General features: G+C 47.2%; 1 protein-coding gene across 2 annotated transcripts in view; it reads right to left on the bottom strand.

The window, feature by feature from the left end:
- The window catches only part of FGFR2 (fibroblast growth factor receptor 2), a 95,324-nt gene that overhangs the window by 35,870 nt on the left and 39,123 nt on the right, over positions 1-20,331 (bottom strand). For both annotated transcript variants that reach the window (XM_028121757.2, XM_088020088.1), the window contains one exon: positions 14,916-15,039. In XM_028121757.2, the coding sequence (XP_027977558.2) occupies positions 14,916-15,039 (124 nt within the window). The remainder of the gene's footprint in view (positions 1-14,915; positions 15,040-20,331) is intronic.

Genomic DNA, 20,331 nt, shown 5'->3' with positions numbered 1-20,331 from the left:
GGCACCAAAAGAACCATAGACAGACACCAGTTCCCCAATCCTGGCGATGTTCTAGGCCGTGTTCAAGGAAGCCCCAGGGAGGGTATGCTAGCCATCACTCCCCACCCTCACTTGCCTTGCCTCTCTCTCTCTAGGCAAAAAGTTCTCAACAAAAGACACACTTCATTTTATGCCTGGAAAAGTTCCTCTCCCGTTTAGAGGGGGTCTCTACAGAAATCATATAGAGACAACCAGGTCAAGGTATATGAGAAACTGTAGGCAAAAGTCCTCAAGAATCTGGTAACACACCAGCCCGTTGTGTGATCCAGTCCACAAAGGCCCTAGAACCCCAGGCGGACTGCCATCTTACTACGTGACAATTCGGTCAAGAGTACATACCCAGTCATCCAGCCAGCCATCCACAAACATATCACCCCACCCCCACGTACCTGCACGTACAAGCCAGCCTCCCCCTCTGTCTCCCCACACTGTAGATACCACTGTCTTTAACTCCCAGCTTAAAAAATGGCCAAGGGAAAGAAGGAGATCCCAGCCAACCCAACACACCAAAGATGCCTCCACCCTACACCTGAGTATCCCTGTGCACTGGATTGGAAATAGCAAATTAGAATGATAGATATCTAAACCCTTCTATATTTGGGCCTTTCAGATTAAAATATCATTTGCTGGAATTTGTTGGACACAAGCCAAACCATGTGCAAATTGATTTTACTGCACAAGTCTGCTGGTCTTTAAAAATTAAAAAAAAAAGAAAGAAAGAAAGAAAGGAAAGGAAAGGAAAGGAAAAAAGTGCTAGTGGGTTACTCTTAACACATTTCATTCCAGAATCTTCCATCACTTCACAGACACCTACACTTTCACATTAAAAAGATAAGGATTTCAGAGCCTCCAAAGAAGTCATTTATTTCCCAACATTACGCTGTAGGCTGAGCGAAGAACCCAGAAGTCCTACTTTTGCGGACAGAAAATCTCAAAGCTAGGACCCCTTCAAACATAACCAGAAAGCCTCACCCTTCGGCTGACACACCATCCCTGTGATGCGCCACGGCCAGCCTCCCCGTCAGGTGTGGCAGCCAGCTGGATGCCACGGTCACCCGGCTTGCAGCTGGAAGGGGCAGGGCTGGTTTAATCCCAGCTAGCCCCATCCACGTGAGAAGAGCAGTCAAGTATACACACACACACACACACACACACACACACACTGTCCTCTGGACTGGATACTGCCAGCCAAGCTCACAAAATCCACTCCTTTACACATATCTCATATTGAGGGAGTTTACTCTTTCCTGCAGAGAAGTGCATTTTAGGTATCCATTCATTCCCTGGCTTGGTTTTCCAGTTTTGTGTGCGTGTGTTTGTGTGTTTTAAGATAAATATTTACAGTGGATCTAAATATTTATTCTTAGAAACAAAGGTCCTATAAAATCTTAAATGTCATAAGCCAGATCAACTGAATTTCAAACCAAATTCTCCTTCTTAAACATACTTGTTTCCAATAAATCGTTTCACAAGCAAACATTGTGCATGTAATACCAAATAATGATGCCCTGGGAACAATGAGTGCTTTCATAAGGCCGCCTTCTCCGGCCGGCGCCAGCCTTCAGCAGAGAACGTAGTCACTGGGGCAACACGGGCAGGGCCCGCTGCAGAGGTGCAGCCTTGTTTTACTTGTGGTCAACGTGCTGCTACGTTCCAGTTGTTAAGTTATTCCATTGCTATCCCGACTATTTTCACCAAGACGGGGAAAAAAAAAAAAAGCCCTTGCAATGGTTTAATGTTATTGCATTTGCAAATTACGGCGTACCAAATGTTACCACTTGCAGTCCTGAATGTATCCTTTCAAATTTTCTCACCTTATACAAAATAACCTCTTAACCACCCCCGCATACCTCCACCCTTTCTCACTTTGGGTACAAAAACTGCAAGTCGGGATCTCTCTGTAATCGAAACCTTACACCGTCTTCCAAAACTTATTACAGCTGCCTTCAGTATAAAATGAAACCTTAGAGAATGTTATTTAAAATGTTTTTAAAAAGTCAGTAGGCCTCATGTTTCGTTCTCCACATCAGGCTTTGATTTCCTTTGCAACCTTATTCTCTGCCCTTAAACAAGTCAGAGACCAGGCCCCAAACATCTTGGGAAAGGTCCCGGATGCCGGCATCCCCCGAACTGTGCCTCCTCTCAAATCCTTCAGCGATCGCTCTTCCCTGGTGTCTGTCAGACCCGAAAGAACAGGGACCAGCAGGAAGGGGGTGACAGAAGGTAGAACTCCTGTTCTAACTTCCGAAACACAGGGGTGAGAGCAGGGTGCAGGCAACAGCTCCCGCAGAGATGGGACCTCTGTGGCCAGCTCCCCAGGGGGCCCCGGGAACAAGGCAGTGATGGTGGGCACGAGGACCGCCCCCCAAAGGCTAATGTGCTCTCCCTGGAACCTCACCAGGCCCCAGGCAGAGCAAATCCCCCAGGTTCCCAACGCTTTGGGCAACAGGCCGATATAAAAAGAAGTCAATGAAATATCTCTGGGTCACGGACTAAAACTCAGAGCTGGCCCATCTCTCAGTCTTCTATGGGATAACAAAAATCACAGCCTCTCTACCAGGAAGGTTTTACAGTTTTAGGCAAGGTTCTCTTACTGCATGTTTAACTCTCAGATCTTACAGAAAACAGATTTTTCTCTTTCCAGGGGCAGTGAAATAAATATAAGGAAAACCGAAAAGCTGATGAGCAGCTCAACCCCTGTGTCCTTAGTGCGAAATACACATTCTGAGCACAACAGGTGGCAGAAGGTCACTGCGCAGACCCGAACCAGGTCGCGTACCTTTAAAGGAGTGACCCTCGGGCCTCTATGCGAATTCCAACTTGAGACAGAAGGGAACGAAGCCCGGAGGGTGCGGTTGCTGCCGATGGGGCACGGGCTGCCCGGCTGGAAGGAGGTTCCACCAAATTGATGCGTAGTAAACAGAGACTGAAGTGCTTTAAAAAATACATGCTCTCCCTCACGAGTTCTCTCTCTCTCTCACTCCCTTTTGTCAAGAGCTCCAAGTGAGTCCACTTTCCTCAAGCAGAACACCCAGCAGCTACGAGTCTGAATTTCGAGACTGACCCTCCCAAGTCCTGCTCTGACGCTGGGAGTCACAATCAGAAAGAACAGGCGGAAAACAGCCTGCTTCGTTCCAAGACATAATTATTGAGAAAAAGAAAATACCTGAGTGACAAAGAATAAATCTTTGTTAATTGACCACTGAAACTTTATAACATGCCAGTCCTCCTCTGGACATAATAATATGCTTGGCTCATAAGAGAGCTACAACTTTTGCTCTGACATAGCCAAGGCCATAAAAAACGTCCACGGAGAAGAGAGGCCTCATGCCTACAGGCTCAGTAAATACGCATCCCGGGGATCAGAAGGAGACCAGGTTCTTAAATTACACCTATAAATTAATCAAGCCCAGAGTTGCTGGTTTCCCAGCACACACTGGTCTCTGAGTATTTCTCCCCAAAAGTTCAGCAGTACTTGCCACAAAGAACCATTTCAAAGCTGTTCTCTCGGCAGCAAAACACCCAGAGACTCGAATCACACCGAGTGCCCAGTATTGATCTGGAGACAGCATGTTCCCTGGTCTGGGGCACCCATTCATGTAAGGAGTGTAGAGAACCTTGCCTGCTCTGTCCTTAAATTGAAATCAAAATTTAATTACCCTTCCTCTTAAATGGCAGTTTCTTAGCAACTCCAAGGGCCTGAATAGAGAAAGAACGTTCTACACGATTTGGAGGACAAGTGAAAACAACGGAGAATTCTTTTTCTAAAGCCCAGCCTCGCTTGTTTTCTAAAGAGTAGGTAGTGGTTGCTTTTGTTGCATAAAAAACGCATTAAACCAGTTAGCAAGAGGCGATCAAAGCCCTCTGAAGTCTGAGGAGCCCAATAACCTGCCAAAGACCTCACACTAATTACAATTAGTAGAATGAGTTCATTGCCTTGTCAAGACTCTACCTAATGCATTCAACACAGTCAGGAGAAATCAAGTTGGGTTCTGAGTTTTGTTTTCCCTACGTTTTCTCCAGCCTCTAGAAATCAGCACTGATCAGTAGGACTGATCTCTTTTAGACATTGGACTGTTTTAAAAAGAGCCCAAGTACCGGTAGCTGGTATTCTGACTTGTCATCTTCTAGAACAGATGCAGTGGCCTGGGGTACTGAGCACCCAGAATAACTTAAAAAAAAAAAAAAGGAAAAATGCCTTTTCGTAGAAGGTGACTGGTGTGTTGCTCTCTCTCTCTGTCCCAAGCTTAGCTGAGCCTCATTTTCCTCCCGCCTGGACATCTGACCCTGAAAGTCTTGCAGAACCGGGCTGAGTGGGGATCCAGCTTCCTCCAAAACATACACATTTTTCCTGCAGAAAGAGAGCAAAAAAGTCTGCAGACCAGGCCTGTTTGGGGAAAGCCACAGGGTCTCCCCTCTGGTGCTGAAGTCCCTTGGTGACTTAAGGAGGCTGCACCATGTGAAATGCTAGAAGCAAAACACCACTAATTCCTTTGTGCTTGCTCGATGAGGTGGAGAGCGGAGTGAAGTGCTTGCCGGGGCGGGGCGGCCTGGGAAGACCAAAGCAGGTGAAGGCAAAGTGCCTTCCCTAATTAATGTCATCGACTGCATTATGTGGCTGGGGGCTGAGTGGCTTCTACCAGCTGGGTGTCAATTTAGGTCTTCTTGGGCAAATTACCGAAGCCGGGCAGTGTGTTACTTACACCCCAAATGTTTACGATACCCTGAGCTCTGTGCCTTCAAAAGGTAAACCGGAACTGAAGACTCTTAGGTGACCACAAAGTTATGTCCAAGTGAGTTTCAAAAATGCCCTTCCTTTAGTTAAAGAGAGACATGGCTTCGGGGCGATGGAAAGTTCTGGGGATAGACGGTGGTGATCGTTGCAGAACCACGTGAATGTATATTTCATGCCACTAAAGTGCACGTTCAAAATTGACTAAAATGGTACATTTTGTTATACAGCCTTTATTTTTTTTTTTTAGACTTAGCCACCATTTTTTTTAAAAGGGAGACACGGCAAAGGTGACTACTATCAGAGAGCGAACAAGATCTATTTCTAGGGTCATGGAAAACCTGCCTTCTCAATTAGTTAAGTGTATTTACCTTGTCGAGTTTACTGAGAGCTTTTCTCTGTTCTGACACAAAGACTCCGCACAAGGGCCCTCCCTGTCTTGTGCTTGGTTTTCACGCTGATGTAAAACTCAGACGTCAGTCTCCCCAAGCTCGCTCCAGTGGCGCTGGGGTAAACACAGCTGAGAGTGGTCATGCTGGGAGCCACATCACAGAGCCTCAGCACCCCGCCACTCGCCATAGGGGGTGCAACATCCTTCAGGAATGTAAGATTATCAGCTGGTGTCCGCATAGCTGGGTTTTCTCCATGGAAAGAGCATGCTGGAGATGTTTTTTCAAAGTCCCGGAATGAAACATACCTTTCTGCTGAACTCCAAATCAGAATGCCTTCTCTCAAATGACTTGCAGAGAAGCTAAAAATCAAATCACCGGGGAGCCCCCAAAGACAGCAGCACACAAAATGAAGCTCTTTAGGTTGGAGATGTTTCAGTGACATCAAAGAGATCAGCTAGTCCAGCTCTAGAAATCCATCCCAGAAAAAGAGTCACCCAGGTGCCCAACAAAGGTGTGCACAAAACTTGCCTCTTTTGTAACTGGAAAACAAGCTAAACACCCACTCGGGGGCGGGGGGGGGAATGATGAAATAAATTATACACTATCCATGACAGAAGAGCATATGGGTCACGAATAAGAATGAAATCATCGATATGTACAGGCATGGAAAGAGGTCTACATTTATAATGTTCACAGGTTAATCAACTCCCACCATGAAAAGGCCTTCATTCTAGAGGAAGTCTAGAAAAATCTATCACACTAATCTCTTCGAAGCTTTATTTTGCTCCTGGGGTGGTTCAAGCAGAAGTTAAAGCTTTCAGCCCATCTGAGCAAACAAATACTTCCCCTCTTTGGTACAAACCACATGAGAAGTTAAATGATAAAACCTCATTCGTTTTCTTAGAGGCAAACTCAGACACTGAACCTAGAAGTGATTCTCGATACTCCTTACTGTCAGCGTCACCTACAGAGAAGTATCCAGATAGTCACCCAGCTCATGAGAGGCTCCACTTCTCATCATCTGAGCCTGCTGGGACGTCTCAAGCCAGCCTGCAACCCAGCCTATTCCCCACTGAACATTCGCTGATGGTTTCACACCCAGAATGGTTTTGTTTCTATTGGCCAAAACGTAAAACGCAAAGGACTGAATCTTTTACTTTTCAGGCCCAGTCCAGAGTGTATACTGAACCCAATAAAATGAGGACTTCCTTGGGGCGCCTGGGTGGCTCAGTCAGTTAAGTGTCCAACTCTTGATTTCGGCTCAGGTCATCATCTCAGGGTCGGGAGATTGAGCCCCATTTTGGGCTCCGTGCTGGGCACGGAGCCTGCTTAAGATTCTCTCTCCCTGGGGTGCCTGAGTGGCTCAGTTGGTTAAGCAACTGTCTTCGGATCAGGTCATGATCCCAGGGTCCTGGGGTTAAGCCCCACGTCGAGCTCCCTGCTCAGCGGGGAGCTTGCTTCTCTCTCACTCTCTTTCTCTCATTCTGTCTCTCTCTCTCTCTTTCAAATAAATAAATAAATAAAATCTTTAAAACAAACAAACAAAAAAGATTCTCTCTCCCTCTTCCTCTGCCCCTTCACCTAACCCCAACCGGCTCAAGTGCACTCTGTAAAAAAAAAAAAAAAAAAAAAAAAAAAAGGACTTCCTTTTTCAAAGAAGGCACAACTGTCAAATGATCCTTCTGGAATAATATCCAATACCTGTCTTGCAAAATATCACTTTCAACCTGATATGAGGGGAAATAGGTCTGATGCACAGTCTGACCTGTTGATTTGTATACTTACTTGATCTGTATACTTATGCGTGAAAGAACCCTCTTGAGGGGGATGCTCTGGGAGAAAGAAAAAGTAGTTCTAGCAACTTCCAGAAACCTCCATCCCTATCTATCATCATCCCACTGTGGCAGTTTTGGGGTCTTCTGTGTTATGACATGAGAACTCCAACAGGGCAGAGCCCGTGTCTCAGTCAACTGACTTCCACCCCCGTCCTAAGGGAGGTGGTGGCCATAAAGGCGCTCTGGTGGAAGTATCATTTGAAACGTGAAGAAAGCTCATGGCATTTCTATATTGACACTTCAATGACAGTTGACTTAATACTTCCCAACCGGGGTCTTTTGGTTTATAAAGGTGACTGGAAATCGAAGCTGTATTAAGTGTTTGGAGAGAAGCTCTGAAGAGGACTTGCTTGAGAACTCACCGTGCTAAGAACCAAACTCCAAATAGAACTCACGCGTTAGGGGCGCCTGGGTGGCTCAGTGGTTAAGCGTCTGCCTTTGGCCCAGGTTATGATCCTGGGGGTCCTGGGATCGAGCCCCGCGTCGGGCTCCCTGCTCAGCAGGGAGTCTGCTTCTCCCTCTCCCCCTGCCCCTCCCCCTCCCCCTTGCTCATGCTCTCTCTCACACTCTCAAATAAATAAATAAAATCTTTAAAAACCAAAGTCACCCATTAAACTGCTTTTCTTCTATTATTCCAATTCGGCACGCACCACCGGAGCTCTTACGAAGTTCTAGCCCATTCCTGGGCACTGTGACTGCCAGCAGTGCACTTAGATCCTCATGCCAGGACCACTTGCCCACACCCGGACAGCATCAGCTTTCTCCCCACCCCCTGCCCTGACCCATCCTACCACCAGGTATGTGAGGAGACCGTCTTCTTACGAAAAGCTGTAAGACCGTAACTTGTCTGTGACACTTCCACATCCTCTTTGCCCACACCATAGACTCAATGCCAAAGATGAGACAAGACATCAAATATTAGCCTAGCCTTCTCCCCGGCCACCTCAGCCAGGACCCCTGCCAGAATCTAAAGCAATCAATAAGGCTTCCTTCCTCAACTATGGGGCAGAGGGCAACGGATGGCTTGCAGAGAACACGGCAAAAATGCTGACGCTGTGAAGTCCTAACATGCTCCAACCCCGGCAGCGAGCACACAAGACACCACCTGCCTGGTGCCTGGAAGGACTAACTTCCGGCTGGTCTTGGTCCTGCGGGAAAGCACTCATATGCCCGTCAGTACCTTTGGAGTGACATAGCTACGCACTGACCAGCTTCTGCCCCCCAGAATCCCGGTTGTGAAACAGGTATAAAAATCTGCTCTGTAGTAACCCAAAGCCCATTAAACAGTAGCTCAAAGGATGTTTTGAAATCTCTGTCCCGGAGGAACGAAGAGGACAAACCAGACCACTCCTTTAACCAGGGCTGCGCTGAGTGCCTCACGATCCAAGAGGAGGTGTGAGACCACGTAAGGATAGTGACTAACAATCAAGCACGTGGTTCTATTATTTAGAAGCTCTGCCCCCTCCAAACCCCCCCCCGCCCCAGCTTTACAGACAAGGGAACTGAGGGTCAGAGGTTCCATGCCTTCCAAGGCCACAGAGCTCCCCAAGCTGGAAATGGAATGTGAAGCCCTCCACCATGTAACTCCCACGAGGACCTCCAGGGGCGCCTCCAGGCAGCGGGGGGAGTCCCAGGAGCATTGACACAGGAGCCCTGGTAGAGAAGGAAAGGGGGAAATGGCTCTGGAGCCACAAAAGCAGCGCAGGACTTTGCTTCCTACACAACCCTGCCCAGTTCCAGGATTCTATGGTAACTGAACAAGCTTACTTATTAAGGCGCTCGCTGTGACCTATTACCGAGCGTGGCACCCCAACCCACTGTCAACGGGTGGGGGGGGGGGCTTCCTATCTCTCCCGGGGTGCGATTTCACCACTCCAGAGCTGGCATGCAGGACCAATATCAGGGTAAACACACCAAGTCTTAAACCCAGAGCAAGAAAAGGAAAGAATTAGTTGGCAGCAAGAAGATGAAGATGGAAAATCAAACGGGGCCTGGCCAAGAAGCCTCTAGGTCGAGATGCTTTGAGTTCAGAACCACCACGGGCTCTGTGGAGCCAAGGCTGGTGGATGCCAGGGAAATGCACGAGTGTGGCAACTCTTGAACATGAGAGTCAAGTGTTTAAGGCGTTAAAAATCTCTAGATGTATGGTTTCATGTGGTTTAACGCAACCTACCACGACAGCCACCCCTTATCAGACAGAGAAACAAAAGCTTTGTCTAGAAGCCCTGGTGTAATGGAAACGAGGACAGACAGGGGGTCTTCCGTTAGGAGCAAGTGAGCAGGAATGATCCCAATTTTGACAGTTTCAGTAAGAAACCAACCAGTTAATTAACGAGGCCACCACTTCTTCATTTACTTAAATTCTACTTTGTTCCAACCCCCCCCCCGCCCCCATCAAAAAAAAAAAAAAAGAGTCCAAAATTCACCCTGGAGAAGTGTGGCTTGAGGGACTCTCACCTGCCTCAGTCCGTCTTCTGCTCAGGGATCATACTGGACGCTTTGTCCTCCCAGGACAGAGGCCACCCTGAGCAGTAAACAATTTATGCAATTTCTCCTTCTCCTGCTGGGGATGGGCTGCCAAAAGCTCAGTGCCAGGTGTCAACCCCACAGCCAGGCTTATCAGTCAGTGCCTGGAATAAAAGACTCTTCATTCCTCCTGAACACACACCAGAGGGGGGTTAGCACCAGGACAGATTCCTTCGTGCTTTCGGGCTCCGTCCCATCATGTCTGGAGCCCAGTTAGAGCAGATTTATGTCAAGGACTAGTCGACAGCACCATTCTGCTCTGCCGCTGAGCAAGTCAGGGCTGGTGAGGAGGCCTGAGTGACCCCCACCCAGCCAGAGGTGTGCTTGGCCGCTGACTGGCTCCCAACCATCCACTGAGACCCTGTCTGGAGCTTACAGCTCTTGTTTCAGGGGCGGACAAAACTCTAGAAAGTCAGATTGACAGAGGACAAGGCATGGCTGACCTCAGCAAATCCAGAGGCACTGTTTCCAACCTCCCCTGCACTCTGCCCCGCAAGTAGCCAACGCCACGTGAAAAGCTCAAAACTTATCTCATGGCCTCTGAGATTGCAGAATTGGGACACGCAAAGGGAGAAAAAGTTCATAAATCAAAGCCGATGGTCTCTACGAGCGAGGAGGACCAACTGGTCCATTAAATACTTTCATCTCTCTCTCTCTCTCTCTCTTTCTCTCTCTCTCTCTCTCTCTCTCACCTTGTTGTTTTGAACATGGGGCGGGGGTAATAGCAGCACCTTTCCAGAGTTTTGCAGTGGTCCCTGCTGGTCCACACCATGGGACAACTAAAACCGAGACCCCCATGTGCAGTGCATGGAGCATTAATCCAGGTTTCCAGAACACCTAGATGGAGGCCCCCGCTCTGGAGTTCTTTTAAGTCATTGGCAAATAAATCCCTCATCACCTCAACTATCAGCGGGGTGGAGAGGTGAGGGTGGACGCCACCTTCAGGAACTTAGAGCTCTCAAACACCACGATCCTCTCCTGCAACTGGACCAGTCCTGGGACGGCCGTGACGACTGCATTAACCAAAGGTATAAAGCCAGCAGGACGGCCCCCACAGAAGGGCCCCAACATGGCATTCAGTTTATTTAATAAAACTTCTGATGGAGTCTAATGAAAGCTATTAAAAATGCCTTCTAGGGGCGCCTGGGTGGCTCAGTCGGTTAAACACCTACCTTCGGCTCAGGTCATGATCACAGGGTCCTGGGATCGAGCCCCACGTCAGGCTCCCCACTCAGCCTGCTTCTCCCTCTCCCTCCGCTCTCTCTCATGCTCTCTCTCCCTCAAATAAATAAAATCTTTTAAAAAAATAAAAATAGCTAAAAATGCCCTCTAACTCTCCAGAAAGTCCAGGTTTGAAGGAAGAAAATCAGCATTTGTTGCTGGCCACCTGATGCCAATTTGGTGGAGGGTTTTTGTTTTGTTTAATCTGTTAACCCAAACAGATTCCTCATAACCACTGTAGTGGGTTGAACTTGGCCCCCCCCAAAAGATAAGTCCATGTCCTCACCCCTGGAACCTGTGAATGTGACCCTATTTGGAAACAAGGTCTTCGTAATTAAGTTAAGGATCTTGAGATGAGACCATCCCGGATGGAGGGCGGGCCCTCAATCCAATGACAGGTGTCCCTGTAGGCGACACATGGGAGGGTATCTGAGACGCAGAGACCAAAGCCACAAGAAGACAGAGGCCAAGACGAGAGTGACATGTCCACAAGACGAGGGCGGCCAGCAGCCACCAGAAGCTGGGGAGAGGCGTGAAACTGATGCCCCCTCAGAGTCTCCAGAAGGAACGAACCCCACCGACACCCTGACTTCAAATGTCTGGCTTCCAGAATGGAGACGGAATCACCTTCCGTTGTGTTAAGCCACCCAGTTTGTGCTCGTCACAGCAGCCCCTAGGAGACGGACAGAACTATCACGCGAATGAGCAAGTACCATCATTCCAACTCCCCCGATGAGGCCGGAGAGGCTCAGGAAAGGCTAAGGGACTTGCGACAATTCCCTCGGGGCCCTGCTGCTCTCTCCACACCACCCGGCTGCCTTTTGAGGACGTAAGTGGGTCTCGGCTCCTTCATTCGCAGACACAAGGGCTGCGAAACCCAAGGTTACGGGATCTGTCCCAGGCTGCGGCTTCTTGGTGGCAGAGCCATCAGAACCCGGTGCTTCAGCCTCATTTCGCTGATGAACGAGGGCCAAGACCCGCCACCTCCCAGAGCCAGCCCTGTGAGGGGAGCCTGGTTTCCGAGAGTCACAATTACCGAGATGCGGAGTCTCGTGCTAATTTTCCCTCGCAAGTAAATGGCTGAAAAGTAATGGTGTCAATTTTAATGAGGATCAAGCAAGGCTCCTAAAAGGGCTCCCCTACACGAGAGCATTTCCCTCACACACAACAATGGCTGGCTGTTTAATTCCAGAACACAAGAATGTCACTTAAATTACACGGCTTTTACGTGAAAGTGCTTATGGGAATGCCTTTCTGAGGAAGAGTTTCAATAAAAAGATCTCGCCCATTTTGATGCTTCGTAATATCTGAACCACAAACCTATGTATCATAGCAACAAAAATAAACCCTCGAAGAATGTGAATGAGGACAGGACTTCACTTTCACTGGGACAGAGTCTCCGATTTTTCTGAGACGCAGCTGTAGCTGGGAAGCTTGTTATCACGTGGCGGTATATTACACTTGGACTATGGGCCTCCAGAAAATCGTTGTTCAAGCCTGAATCCCTTTTGTTGCCTCTTGCTGAGATGTTCAGAACGCCTGCCTGCCAACCCCATAAGTCTACATGAGACTCTCGAGCTGACTCAATTCTTACTTTATTAGTGCTTCTCAAAGCAATTACTGGGGTTTTGAGCAAAGATGAGAGTATTTCACACCTCCATCTTTCCTGAAAATGTCTTATACTCCACTGACTTTTGGCTTCTATTTATAAAGAAGGTTCAAGGCTTGGAAAATTATTAGGGGTTGAGCTTTAATGGATATTCCCAACCAGCATTGTGTCATTATTGGCCCACGTCTGGCTGGGCAATCTCCCAAATTTGTGACATAATCGGGCCTTTCTCTGCATTACTCCATACGCTCTATGCTCCCTCTACATTACACCACTGAATCATACGCTCTTTTCAACAAGACTGATTGCCAGGGGATTAACATTAGACAGCACAATTCCATTATTCAGCAGCCCAATTCAAATCCAGCCCTAAACTGTAAGAGAGATTGCAGGGCTTCACAGAGATGAGCTGCCAGAAAGCTCAAAGGAGAGGTGGGGTGAGGGGCTTTTGAATGTTTTACATAACAACTCAACCTAAAACCTGCTAGGAGCGAGACAGCCCATGGCTGAGGTGGCCAAGCTGACTCCTGATGCCTAGACGGGTCTCCAGCCAATCCCAGCGAACAATCTGTGGACCTATGCAAAGCCAGAATCCCCCGCAGACTGCTACAACACAATTATTTTATTCACACAACTACTTAGTTTCAAAATTAAGTATTGAAGAACTTGTAGCCCCAAATCTTTCTTTCCTTAAATAGAAACACTCTCATGTCAAATTCAGGAGATGTGAGGCCCAACGTGAACTCCACATTGTGTGCTTAATCAACAGGTTTATGGTGCATCAATGCCACAATAAATGCTCGCCATTCTCTTCTCATATTTGAGTGTTACTTCTTTCTGTTTGATCTATAAGATATCTGTACATAGTAATTCCCACTAAAAAAACCTCCCCCGAATACCTCTGTGAGAAAAGAGGGTTCTGAAACTCAGTCTCTTATGAATGTCCACAGGATATACATTATGTAAAAGCTACCAAATTTCACATTAAGGCTTCTGAATAATAAAATGTCACAAATACTTTCTTTCACTGAATTCTAACATACATGTGGAAATAAACACTATCTCATGCTAAGGCAGAGTTTCTTATGGATTTATTTTAACTTGATAGAAAATCAAAATGGTTTTCTGTTTCATTTTCAGTTAACCTAAAAACTTCAACTAACCAAAATCTATGTAATTTGGTTAATCAAGCTTTTGGAAGGTGTTTTCATGGTTCTTTGGGCACTTCAAATCGCTATGGAGCCTTTCTTCAAAGAGTTTCTAGTTTCTTAAAGGAGAAGAAATGCCCACATATGAAATAATACTAGGGACACATGCATAGGAAATGATGGAGGAAAGCCTTTGTTCATAGACACAGAGGGTGGGGGCATGAGTCTGTGGAGTTACATAGGGTCACATTAAGGCAAAAATCCATCAGGGAGAGCCTGGAGTTGAGACCTCTTGCAGGCGCCAGCAATCCGCAAGAGAAGGGCAAACTGGTTAGCTGACCCTCAGCCAGGACTCAAGGCCAGGTGGTGATCCTGAGTGTCCAGGTAGATGACACGACAGAGAAAAGATGGATCACATAAAGAAAGGATCTTAGCACACCATCCCTGCAGCAATGACACACATCCTCGGCATCTCCAATCCTCCAACAAGACAGAGAAACCCTATTTCCTCATCAGTTACAACACAACCCATCACAACAGGCAAGACGGGAAGAAATTGAAATTCCAGGACAACAGGCTCATGGTCTTAAGATACTTATTTAAAATAGCCTACCTATCTGAGCACCTAAGAGATTTACAAGCCCATACACAGTTCCCTTTTCACAGAAGAAATCATTTCTAGGAACAAACGCTGAACCTACAATATCGAATGACTTTCTCCTGATGCAAGTGAAGGGTGCCTTGACCCCGACCTGCCCCAGCCAGCCATCAGCTCAGTCTTCGTGATACCTTTTCCTTTACTCTTCAGCTGGCATAATACAATTGCCCTTCTTTAGATCATGTTGCCTCTCTTTTAAAAACAAAGTTCTAGGGGCACCTGGGTGGCTCAGTCAGTTAAGCATCCAACTCTTGGTTTCAGCTCAGGTCGTGATGTCAGGGTCCTGGCATCGAGCCCCGCATCAGGCTCCACGCTGAGCGTGGAGTCTGCTTGAGATCCTCCCTCTCTCTCTCTCTCTCCCTCTGCCCTTCCACCCCCTGCACTCACTCCTGCTCTCTCTCTAAAATAAATAAATCTTTAAAAGTCCTCCTAGAGCGTATCTGTACCCTTTCCCTGAACACACTAACGTTCTTCAGAGTAATCTCAGCTTCCGGAATATCAGCGCCTTTCCTACTATGTCCATTTTGCACAAGATGCAAGGGAACCAAGACGATCACACAAAATACATAAAACATGGCTCATCAGGAAAAAGCACACTGTCAAATGATAGAAGAACCCTTCTCCAACGACAGCATGTATTTAGAAAGAAGAATGCATCAACTCTCCTTAAACCATGGGGAGAAACGGGACTTGTTTTCATGATGCCACGATGGCAAGGTGCTATACACCTGCCCCTCAGGGAGAAGCACACTCACCAACAACATCGAGGTGGTACGTGTGATTGATGGAACCATACTCGTTCTCTACCACACAGGTGTAATTTCCTTTGTCGGACGGGACCACGCTCTCCATAATAAGGCTCCAATGTTGGTTTCGCACCTGAAAAGATCAAAGTAAAGGTGCTTATTTAACAGTCTTTTAGCACAGAATACCAGGCACTTTGCCTTCTTGATTTAAAAAGAAGTTGAGGGAGACAAGGAAGGTAAAGAAGAATCACCTGAATTCTACATTTCCCATATAGTAAGGACTCAGAATGGAGACAAATGAAAACAATCATTACCATCAAGGTGACTGTCTGGCAACAGGATATGGACGTGTTCAGATCTGCAAGTGTGCGGGGTGGGTCTGTCTGTCACTGTCGTGGTGTGAGGGTTCCTCCAGGAGCTACCAAATGGCCGGGGGAACCTGCACATTAGCCTGCGACCCTATCAGTGCCCCAGAGCAGAGGGGTGGAAAGGCTGCTCATCCACTAGGAACCCTCAGGCCCCACGGCACCCACGGACCACTTAGGGCCAACGCCAATGAGCACTTACTATATGCCAGGCACTGCTCTGAGCACTCCATCCCGCCTTAGCTAATGCAATTCTCCCAAGGAGCCCACAAGCTAGATTCTCCATTGTTCCTGGAGCCTTCCAGTTCCTTTCCCCACGGCCCTCAGATGCTGTCTGGCGGTCTCAAGAGGTTTCAACTGGGAACACAGGTCTGCCCACCCCCCCCATCTCTGGCAGTGGCCAAATAGATGCTACATACTCCTGAGAGACATACCCAGAATTCCAAATATGGGAGCAATGAATCCTCAGGAAACCTAAGTTGTATATCCATCTGCTTACAAACTCCTTGAGACTTTTCAAAGATAAGCAGCACATGTGAAAATAAGCTATTGTGATTCCTACCCACAGTTCTGTCAACATGCAAACAGACTAGACTCTAACATTCCCACCTTGCTTTTAAAATATTTTCACCGACTCAAACTTTCAAGCAAGCATGACTTTTCCTTACTAAGACCAAAATACAGATTTTATCGGGGCGCCTGGATGGCTCAGTCAGTTAAGCACCTGCCTTCAGCTCAGGTAATGATCCCAGGGTCCTGGGATAGAGCCCCACATCGGGCTCCCTGCTCGGCAGGAGCCTGCTTCTCCCTCTCCCTCTGCCCCTCCCCCTGCTTCGCTCATCTGTGTGTGTATGTGTGTGTGTGTGTGTGTGTGTGTGTGTGTCAAATAAATAAAATCTTTTTTATAAAATGCAGATTTTATCTTGCAGGTTCAAGGCTTTAACCTTTTTCTCCAAATCCAAATCATGTTGTAAAGGTATTTTGGGCCAGGCACTCTAAAGACATGGAGAAAAAATAAATAAATAAAAAGCCAGGGCCCTACCAGTCTTAACTATGATTTCAGGAATCTCAACTGACCTTCTGAATGATTCCCTGAGCACTGCAAGTGTTTTCTGCCTTAATCACATAAAAAAACCGATAATACCCGCAGAGCCTCTGCAAGCACATGAGTGAGTCAAGGAACTAGAGAATAAAGAAAATCATCTCATGAATGCTCCATTATAAAAACAGGAGGGCAGAGCAGCTGTCCGCTTTGAAAAGCAGCGCCAACAGAGGTAAGAGGCTATCAGAGTCTGTTCCCACCCAACGCGTGTCACATCAGATGTTTAGCCTTGTTGCGAGCCACTCTCTGAGAGAGCAGCTAGACACCGAGTTCAAAAAACGAGCCCCCTGCTCATCACAGACAGTCTCATGCAGGATCCCGCGGGTGAGGGCTGGGCTCTTCCTCACTGAGTACAAGCAATGAAGTAAGAGTGAGTTCTGAGCAGACAGTCCCTCTGTTCTAGCTGCTGCCCTCTCACCAGCTCCCCTGTATAATCCTGAAGACTCTTTCAATCTACTGTCATGGAGCTGACGAAGGGACGTTGATTCTCACTGTCCCAGGCGAAGAGTCTGGCAGTAAAATGAATCTGAAGGCATCGGACCCCAGTGGAGAGAGTCTGTCTCCTCCCCTGGAGAAGACCTGCCTTCTGCTCTTGGCTGGGCCATAGACTTATAGGAGAACCCAAACAGGCTAGGTCTCCTCTTAGGAGAGATAGGCCTTCCGTGCACGGTGTGTAGAGGGAATGCTATGAAGAAGAAGAGGCGGTTGCTAAGGTTTCCAGGGCAATGAGAACTCTCTCCCGAAATCCTGGCCCCCTGGGTGTTAACCCTGGAGCTGTGTGCTAAAGAGCATGGAAGACTCCGGTACTAACTTCTTGATTTAACTTGAGGCAGATGGGCCCACGCGGAGACCCTCCCTCTCCCCAAGCTCTCAGGGGGTATCAGAAATGGGACTTTCCTGGACTCTGAAAAACTAATCACACGGAGGGTAACTTGGGGATGAAGCCATAGGCCCTGACGTCACCAAGCCACGTAATCCAGCATTTAGCCCTGCTGTAAATATTCAGTTCTTTGAGCCCCCGCTCAAATGTCATGCGCATAAGCCCTTAATCATGACTAGTGCCTGTCTCTGGACCCCGTCCAAACTGTCAATGTCTTTCTTGCGCCTGGATCCAGATTTGGCACACAGCACATTCCAAATGGAGCTGAACCTGAACTGCACAGGGAGGGCATCATCTGCCTCTGCCCAAGACATTAAATCTTGGCATATGCAGCTCGGCATACCACTGCCGTTTTTAACCCCCGGGCATATGGTCAGATCCAGTCTCTCGTCGGGGCTATGGCATTCCACGTAAGATCCCTCGTCAAGAGCCTGTGCTCCCTGAATATTTACTTCCTGGAGATGCACGACAAATATTAACAAGTTAACATTTATCAAATGCTTTCACAATGAGAAACACATTGACCAGACAAGGTGCTTCTGCCCTTTCCGAGACCTTGGTACTCAATCAATAGTGCCCCATGCAGGGCGGTTAATTTTTATTTTCTTACACCATTGCTCCAGTATTTGATTCCTTGACATACCACCAATCCCAAATTTTATGAGCTGTGGCATTTTCCAAATGGACGCCCTTAGAAGCTGCCAACAAGTGGGAACGTCTGACACTTTCATAGGGGATATCCCACCATTAATTAGTGGTTGCCTAATGACAAGCTGAGAGAGGACAAACAGTAACTATCAAGATGGGGAGCAAAGGCACAAAGACTTTTGTGTTTCTTTCCTAAGCACTGCAATTCTACACCCCGATTCAGGGTCAACCTAAAGACACTGCCCTTCCAACAAAAATGTCAGATGTCCTCTTCACAGTGTTTTTCTAATATTCCTCATCTTTTTAGAGCTACCATCCTTCTGCCAGTTAGATCAAATGTACATCTCTACTTTCACAGAAAAGGGAATGTAAATACCCAATAAACATAGGAAAAGACACTTAACCTCATTAACAATCAGGGAAATGCAAATTAAAACAATAATGAGACACTGTTATTCCCCAGCTGATTAACAAAAATTAGGTAAAGCCACCGCACGGAGTACTGAGTGAGAGTGGAGGGAAAGAGAGGCTCAAACTGAGAACAGGAACATGGAGAAAAACCTTTCTGTAAAATAATCTGGTAGCGCCTATTAAAATTAGCAGCACATTTTTTCTTTTTACCCAGTGAATTCCACTTCTGGAAATCTAGCCTACACAGAAAACAGCAGGATGACTTCAAGGCACATGAACAAGACTGTTGCTTCGAGCACCGTTCATAACAGCAAAACTGAACCCCTCAGGAAGAGAGTCATTAATAATACACAGTTCATCCTATGTGAACTAACGTAGAGTTAATTCATTCCAACAAAAGAGCATAGGGTCACTAAAAAGAATGAGGTATCCTTAAGTTCGGACCAGGTAAGATATCATGAACAGCTACTGATAAATGGGGGGGCAAAAAGTAGGTGGGATAAAAATATGTATATTCAGGATTCCATTGCATAGAAATACCACACGCACGCACACACAACCCTACCACTGCCTAAGGTACAGCCCCGAATCTATAAGCATGACCGTATAAACATAGCTAAAATCAGAATGAAACTGTACTAAATTGTTAGCAGGACATTTTGTATAAGTAGGTGGAGTTATGCACGTTGCTGCCTTTTTTCTCATTTTTGCTTTTCAAATTTAAACTGAAATCGCAGACATTTGACCCACAAAGTGAAATAAAACCGCTCCCCCTGCCTCCCCCTTCAGTGGTAGCTGCTCTTGTTGCAAAACCACCGCGGCTGTAAGTCTCTGGCAGCCTGAGCGACAGGGCTGGGGAGGACAGGAATCCTGCACCGGCAGACACACGCACAACCCTTTCTTCTCATTCCTGCCCATGGCCAAATCTTTGTGGAATTCACCATTATTTTTCGTCTGCCAAGGAACAGAATTAGACAGCATGAGGCTTCAAAACTATGTTCACTAAAAACTTGTAAAAATAACATTTCCATACTGAAACAAAGCAGATTGAAGCTAATGGCCTAAACTCTTTTACTCCTAATACAAAAAAGTGGATTCCACAAACATTCCACGCCCGTGGTCACAAAGACAAAAGATGGCCCAGACAGGTTTTTTCAGAATTCCTCTGCTACCTAAGTCTTCCGAGGTGCATGTTTAAAGCCGCAGCTATCTTCAGGTGACAACTGGGAATGTAGATTTAGTCTGTTACGATACTGAAACACGTAGGGGAAAGGGGAAAGGCCAAAGACCCAGGCTGTCACCTGGATGTTTGGTTTCCACACTGCAAAAAAAAAACAACTGGACATTTCCAAATAGCTAGGTGTTCGATAACAAGCAGAATAAACAACCAGAAGCTGGATGGAAAGTTTTGCTCTACGCCAAGTCAATGAATACTGTGTCCATGTGATGGCAAATACCCCCAACACTTCCTTCCACCCGTATCAGGGCCCAGTTTAAGGAGAAAGGCAGCAATCCCTTTGAACCCTGGCCTTCACAAAGGCAGCCCATGAACTACAGCTCACCATAAGCCAATTGTCATTAGGATGCACAGAGCCTTACCATCCCATGCCAGACCCCCTTTTCCGGCAGGTTCCTGGGTCTCTAAGCCAGGCCTCTGGAGGTGTGCACAAACTGAGCTTCCACATGTCAAGGGCTGTGGCACTCACGGCTGCTTAGCACCACGAAGATGTGGAGGCAAATGCCTGATTAATGCTTAAACTCCTTAAGTTTGCTTTTCAGGAGGTGTCCAGAGAACAGGGCGAGGCAAGCTCTGATCCCACCTAGCATGCAACTGCAGCAACTCTTCCCTCCAGTCCGTGAACAGTGCATGGATCTCCCAGGGCAGGGAAGAGAAAATGAGAAAATTCAAGGCTGTCCTCAGGCGCTGGAAGGGGCTCAGAAAGGCACTCTGGGGGCCGACTGACAGCAGGGTCACTGCCTTTCGAATTTCACTCTTTTAAAAATCTCATGACCTTCCTC

This window comes from Eumetopias jubatus, unplaced genomic scaffold, assembly GCF_037043125.1.
Source record: "Eumetopias jubatus isolate StellerSeaLion01/CBP00866 unplaced genomic scaffold, mEumJub1_p1.0 scaffold_17, whole genome shotgun sequence".
NCBI classification, from domain to species: Eukaryota; Metazoa; Chordata; class Mammalia; order Carnivora; family Otariidae; genus Eumetopias; species Eumetopias jubatus.
This window is presented reverse-complemented; position numbering and strand designations above follow the sequence as displayed.